This window comes from Limulus polyphemus, unplaced genomic scaffold (genome assembly GCF_000517525.1).
Source record: "Limulus polyphemus unplaced genomic scaffold, Limulus_polyphemus-2.1.2 Scaffold1286, whole genome shotgun sequence".
Classification (NCBI taxonomy): domain Eukaryota; kingdom Metazoa; phylum Arthropoda; class Merostomata; order Xiphosura; family Limulidae; genus Limulus; species Limulus polyphemus.
In genome coordinates this window covers 130,865-138,273 of record NW_013666896.1, presented here as the reverse complement: position 1 = coordinate 138,273, position 7,409 = coordinate 130,865, and the positions used below count along the sequence as shown (strand labels likewise).

Genomic DNA, 7,409 nt, shown 5'->3' with positions numbered 1-7,409 from the left:
ATCCATACAGACAACTTTTCTTGCAGTGTTTATTATCTCTTGCTTGAGGTATATATATATATATATATATGAACTTTATTGGAGATATTCAGCGGAAATGACAGCACATTCTTGAAATGTTTAATAACAATAGTAAATGTTGTACTAACTGAATGTTTATTTTAACACTTAACTTTGTTCTGACTCTTTAAAGGCTTTTGATTAATAACAATTCACGTCAAAGCAACTGTAAATTTCACTCATGTTTGTCTTAAGCTCTTATTTGGTGTGAATATTTAAATTATATTTACTACACTAGAACATGAGACTTAAATAGTACTGTCTCATTATAATTCTACCATCGGGAACCATGTGCACCCGAGACCGATATAGGTGGAGAAGAGATATAGCCAACTAGTTACACCATTTCCTTTTTAATGATGTCATTCATGACCAGATAGATGGAATCCCCACTGGGTCCAATGATAGCCAATAGTTTTCTGTGTTACCATGAATGGAAGTGGCTAGAAAACTGCTAATGTGACTTTAAACCTGTCCTTTACAAATACTATATTGATGACACTTTCTTGCTATTTCAAAAATCAAGTCACATGTCCAAATTCCTTTTTTACCTTAATTTCAAACATCCAAATATCAAGTTCACATCTGAATCTGATATTCACATCTCTGGGCTTTGCACTTGGGACTTCCCGCTTTTTTCCCATTATTTTGTGACAGAGTGTAATGACTTTAGCCTCTGAAGCCATGTGGCAATGAACTAAGCAGCAGATGATACTAAATGTTTGGGAGCCAAGGTACCACAGCGCTATATCCTAGAAAGCATTATAACTGATGGCATTATAATGAGGCAGTACTGTAAATAACAAATGTATATTTATAGGTCCAGATGTTATTTAGTTACAGGAATACAAGTAATATACCTTGGCTTGTGTTTGTTTGTTTTAGAGCAAAGCCACATTGGGCTATCTGCTGTGTACACCTCGGGGAATCAAACCCCAGACGTTAGTGTTGTCCCACCAGGGGACACTTGGCTTGTGAATGTACTTGTGTCATTTGTAAGTAACGTTTCATGTTTTTACTGTGATAATAATACATAATACAGCACTTTAACACAGATGCTACATATTGCAGGATACAGATGTTACTTGATGGCACTCACCATCCCTTCGCGTTGAGAATTATTGCATTTTATTGCTGGGAAACAGATACACTATCATTAATAAGTAATAATGTAAATTAGGATCTTATAATTATAAACAATTTTTGAGAACATCCTTTTGTGATAGTAATTAACAAAGCATAATTATCTTTGAAAACTTCAATTGCAATAGGCCTCAGGCAGTTAGAAATAACGAACACTTTACATAATCATTAAAATACTTTAATCAAAGATAAATGAAAACTAAATGACCAACTCACTGACTAAAACATTTTCTGCTTTGCATAAAATAAATGATTAGAGTAAGTGTTACATTATTATGCTTTTCAACCACTCAAACACAGAACAAGAAAACTTCCTTTAGTCAAGATGCGATTATGATGATAAAATGTTCGAAGTGTACTTTTTTTTACATATATGCTTTGTCAACTAGTATATATATATATACATACTCTAAAAGCTACATGTATTCATTTGTCACTTGCCCAATGTTTTAAGTACACAGAAGTGAGTGTGAGACCTTAGTTTTTCTTGTAGCTGACCACAAGCAGAAGTTCAATGTTGCAAGGTACACTGTAAAACAGCTGTTTTTATTACATGTACAACTTGCATAGGCCCAACATAAGTCATAATATGTCACTTAGCAGTCTGTTGTCTTCTTAATTAGATGGGTACACACTCATGTATTATTAGTTGTTTTCTTTGCTTTGGTGTTATAGCTAACAATATATTTAAATTTATCAAATTATAGTTTTTAACATACATCATTTTTAGGTATATAAAATTAATACTATGTCAAATGTCCACAAGTTTCAAGACCTTGAACTGCCCACATCACATTTCAGACTTTTCAAATATTTCTATGTTCCATATAAACCTGATTCAAGGATGTGTTCTTTAAAATACCAACTTGAAAAACTCTACCCATTATACACCAAAAAAACACAGTAATTATCAATACTCACTATACTGCCAGTAGGCTGTATTATAAACTTGATTGTCTGTACCAAAACAAGAATTTCTATGGATAGTCAAAAGAACCAGCAATGAACTCAAGTGTAATCATTGATTTCTTTGATTTAAATATCGACAAGAATATTTCTTCAATCAAACAAGACAACCTGGATTCTCCATCACTAGTTTTGATACCCACAAAATTTACAAAATAAGCATAACCTGCAAAAAAAATTTGACATTACTAGCAAAAGTAAACTGCACTGATTTGAAGATTGGAAAGCACAAGTTGAAGGTATTAGGCACTGTCAAGCACCTATGAATACAAAGTTTATATTTGTTCTCAGAATTACTCAAAATTTAACATTTATTAGGTCAAACAGAATTTATAAATGAACTTTGAAAACAAACCTGGGCATTTTGTTCCTTTTTTCCAAGTATTCATTCTTCTTTTTGGAACACTTCTCAAGTCATCAGAAAATGGCTGCTTTTCCAACCTATCTGACACCCAACTACAAGATGCCACTGATGAAAGACTTTTATCAGAACTCCAGGACTTTCTTTTATGTTGTGTTTCATAGTCATATTTTGTGCTTGATAAACCAAAAGTCTTTTTTTCAAGAAACGGAGATGTCCCAGTTGAAGATGGGGGTTGCTTATTTACAGAATGATTACACACATGCCGTTGGTCAACTTGTTTCAATATACCAAAGTCACACTCAGACAGTACATCACTGAATACCGAAGATGCATTATCTCTAACTAATGAAGTCTTACGTTGGGGTACTCTGGGGACTTTAAAAAAACCTTCACTTAGATCTTTCTTATTATGATCATGTCGTACAGTTCCGGATTTAGGAAATGTCATTATATTACCGGATGGTAAAATGTGTTTTTCTATGTCATTTTTTATTTTAGACTGTGAGTATAGCAAATCTGAGATTTCTGAAACAACAGGACATGAATTATTTATATTAGAATGGTTATTTGTAAAAGAAGATGAATAAATGTCTCGATGTCTAGTAAAAACCTGTCTCTCATCATGTTGACCATCTTCATTCTTTAAACCACTAATGTTTTTACAGTGTCTACCTGTTTCTGGGACAGAAGTTTCTAGAACTGAAGACAGTGTATCTGACTTAAATAGCTTTCTTTTTACCTGAAGCAAATGATTCTGGCTAATTGGGCTTCTGACTGGAAGAGCTTCTTGTGGTAGTTTCTGAACCTGGCTTTGATTTAATGAATGCTTTGGATTTTCTCTACTCTGCGATACTAAAGATGGCCATTCTAATCTTGAACCAATAGGACTTAAGCAAGAACAACACAGTGGACAGTTGCAAGCTATGACATTTTGTGAATGAAGCAATGTTCCCTCCATTTTTTCTTCCCCAATTTTACACTGAAACTTTATGGGATCCATTCTCACACTGTTACATATTGAAACATGTTTGTTGGTTTCAGAGTTTGCTGTTAAGAATTGACAATTTTTTTCATTCTTTGTAAACCAGTTTTGGTTTTCCTTGCTGTCTTGATGACTCCACAAATTCAAACTTTCATTGTTTTTAGCTAATATTTCATCTGTCTTCTTATCCTTCTGTTGCAAAATACCCAAGTTATTATTTTGTCTATTTTGCTGTTCCACACTTTCCAGCTTTTCACGGTCTTCCTTAATGTGCTGACTTACTATTGAATTCTCCTTTACAGCCTGCTGCACTACAGTTTCCAGCCTCTTTTGGCCACTTTTAAGCTTGCAACTTAATGTTTCTAAACTATTATATCTTTGTCTATCCTGCTCATCATCAATGTACAGGTTTCTAATAAGTTGCCTATTCTCCTCTTTGTAATTTCCCAGACTTTCATGGTTCTGTTTATAATGTTGATATGCAATTTCCATGTTTCCACTTCTATTCTTAACCTGTCGATGAACATTATTCAAGCTCCCACATGTTTCATCATTCTGCTGATTCACAGTAAGTAAACCTTTCTCTCCTTCTTTGTGGCAACAAAAACAGTTACAAGCTTCCAAAGGGATGCTGCCTTTCTCTTCTGGATGCTTCTTTGTTTTACTTATGTTGTCTGTTATCTGCTTTTCTGTACTATTGTTTTTGGTATCTTCAAACCATTGACTTTGATAGCAATGTTTACATCCACTTTCATCACTCATTATATTTTGCTCTTGAAATTTACAAGAAATAAAACATTTTTCTTTAATTGGTAAATTTTTAATTGCACATATATTTTGAAATTCTTTTGATTCTTTTTGATGCTGAGTAGAAGTAACTTTGCAATCATTATTAAAAATCAGTTTTTCTGTACACATTTCACAACCTGAAATCAGTGGTTGGATAAATCGACTCAAACTACTAGGAATATCACGTACATTGTTTTCTCCAGAGTGATATATGCATTGTTTTTCACTACTCTGATTATTCTTTTGTTGAAGTGTTTCTTCATTAACAGACTTAACATTCTGATCACTTAGATTCTTTTCTTCACAGTGCATGTTTTCTTTTCCATTTATATCTTTTAAAAAGCTAGGCTTATAAAACACCTTGTCATTACCTTGTGGTATTAGAACTCTGTGTTCTCCAACTGCTCCAACTGGTAAATGAAATTTACTTTCTAAATGACAACAAGAGATCTGTGATTCTGAAAAACAATTCTTGCTCTTAATATTATTGTTTTCTTGTTGCATAAGTTCATAGTGTTGATTAAATCTATTATTAGATTGTAACAAAGGCTGAAGATGAAACGGTCCTGTTACTTTGTAGTGTGTTAACAAATCTTCAGGGACAAAACAACTAGTTTTATTCTTAGAATTTATCTGAAACGTTTTTTCTAGGGTATTTTCATTTTTTCTGCTTTGCCCATTCTTTGGGCCAGTATTGAACGAAAGCAATGTTTCATGTACAAATTTTCTCAGTGGATTTTCTTTCTTAGAAGTGTCAGTTTCAAAATCCTCCTATGTAGGAATGAAAAAAAAACAGGTTTTGCTTCATCTCAGTAAACCCTATAGAAGAGAGTACAAATAAACATGACAAACAGAAGCCCTCAGTGAAATAAGCATTTCCCAAATCACTTTCCTTATCATTCACTAAATATACTTAAGTATATTGAAAACCTGAATTTAGCCAGTACCTTGGTACTTTATTTTCAATCTACAAACAACACAAAGTAATCAACTAGCTCAATAAACTTGTTTTACATTATGAAATTCAATCTTCTACCATCATTTTACAATACAAGTTAGAAATATTATGAAGGATTTTTTTGTCAGTCACAATATGTATACACACAATTACTTTACATGAAAGTATTTTAGTAAGTGATAAAATAGTAATCACTATATTCAACATACTGTCCAATACATAACTTGTGCGGGTCATCTACACTGTGTCAACAGCATGGATCGAAACCCATATTCTAGTATTGTATTACTAATCTTCAAGCTTACCCCTATTCATCAGGTGGGGGTGAGAAAAAAAAACATCCTGAACTTTATTACGGGCATAATGAGTGTCTCGCTACTTTCCAGAAAATTTTATGTTATCCTCATCAATTGAGAATCTCATTGTTATAAAACCAATTTTAATAACTTAATAATTAAAAAAAGTATCTGGATTAAATGTGCAGGGAGAAAAATTAACAATATTAAAGTCTTTTATTTTAATAACTTGTTTTTCAGAATTTTATAAAATTTTCATTGGTCTTGTTTCTTGAAAGGGAGCTCTTCTGTAGAAATAACTCAGTTTTAAGTTAGTATATTTTAACCCTTAAATGAAAGGGAAAACATGTATGACAATATTTCATGTACAGAGATTAAGCTGCAACTTGTAAACTTGCCAAAATCTAGACATGTGTAAATTTGGCAAGTTAATAAAACAACAAATTCACAGAATTATGAATCATGTAATGTATTCTTAAACAATTATTTCACAAATAACCATCACAAGACTTAATGTATGACATTATATTCTTCTGTGCTTTTGTGAATGGTACTTCTTTTCATTTTTACATTAAGCAGAGGGAGATAGACAATACAAGTGAATAAATGGGTTAGAGTTGCAAATGGTAAATGAATTGAATAAAACAAACAGAAATATACCCAAAGGAAGTGAAGAAAAATTACATCTTCATTAAAATTGCTGTAAGAATCTTTTAAAGCACTGAAAGTGTAAATAGTCCCATTTACATTACATACATGGATATTATGGTCAGTGAGATAGGATTTGGCAGCACACCATAGAGCTAAATGAAATAATGCTTATTTGTAGTGGTTTAAGTTAACTACACTACTATATATGGCATCAGAACATAACATTTACAGTTTTTGTCTCTTTATGGTAAGTTCTCTAAAAACCATTACAGCAGATAATCGGTACTTATAACTACAATACATACTAAGCATATACTGTAACTGACTTGGAAATATTTACATTTGTAAAACAAAAACTGTGAATTTCATGGTATGATGCCACGTGTATTGGTGAAAGCTTCTTGTAACAGTGTCAGTTTTTGTATATGTATATTAAAACTGTAAGAACACACATAAAAATTTTTGATATTTCAACAGTTCGTGTTAATCTTATTTTGTTTCACGTAACATTCACAATTTCAAACAGTTTACTCTTTGACTTGGCCAATATTCAAGTTTGCCTCCAAATTTTCAAACTAGATTAGCCAAATTGCTACCAAACTTGAAGGTCAGCTTAAATTCGTTTCATATATCTTATATCAGTTTCTTCATATAATTCAAATTGCAATATTTAACATTTTAAACCTATATTTACAAATAGTTAGTTTATGTTGCATTAAAGGTAATTACCATTTTACATGTTTCTGCATTGCCTCTTCTTTCATGATCATTTCTTGTAGCAATAAGTCTGTAAACAAAAGACTGAAAATAATTATTCACTTTCAACTGAACAATACTTGTAAATAACCCAATGAAAATATAAGTACAAAGGTTGAGAAGAGTGATCTCTCTAAGCTGCGCAGCCGCACAACAAAAAATCAAGTGTTGTACACTTCATTATTCCAGCCACACACATCCTCAGTAATGGTAGGGAGTCTCAACATGTTGACGACCTGAATGACCCTGGCAGTAGCTAGGCCTAAAGTCCAATTAACCAACTGGTAGCATTGCAAGGTGGCCTAATGATCAATAGAGTCGATGGTCTAAAAATATCCCCCTCCCTAATAAACAAACAAACTGGTAATGCACATCCGCACATTGCCTTGATACTTGTGCGTATGAAAAAATTAATTCCATACATGGATTGAAAAAAGTAGAGGG

At 32.4% G+C, this 7,409-nt stretch overlaps 1 protein-coding gene across 2 annotated transcripts in view; it reads right to left on the bottom strand.

Moving 5' to 3' along the window:
* The window catches only part of LOC106462938, a 35,855-nt gene that overhangs the window by 5,070 nt on the left and 23,376 nt on the right, over positions 1 to 7,409 (bottom strand). For both annotated transcript variants that reach the window (XM_022390338.1, XM_022390339.1), the window contains 2 exons: positions 6,939 to 6,996; positions 2,525 to 5,075 (listed from right to left, as the gene is read on the bottom strand). In XM_022390338.1, the coding sequence (XP_022246046.1) occupies positions 2,525 to 5,075; positions 6,939 to 6,996 (2,609 nt within the window). The remainder of the gene's footprint in view (positions 1 to 2,524; positions 5,076 to 6,938; positions 6,997 to 7,409) is intronic.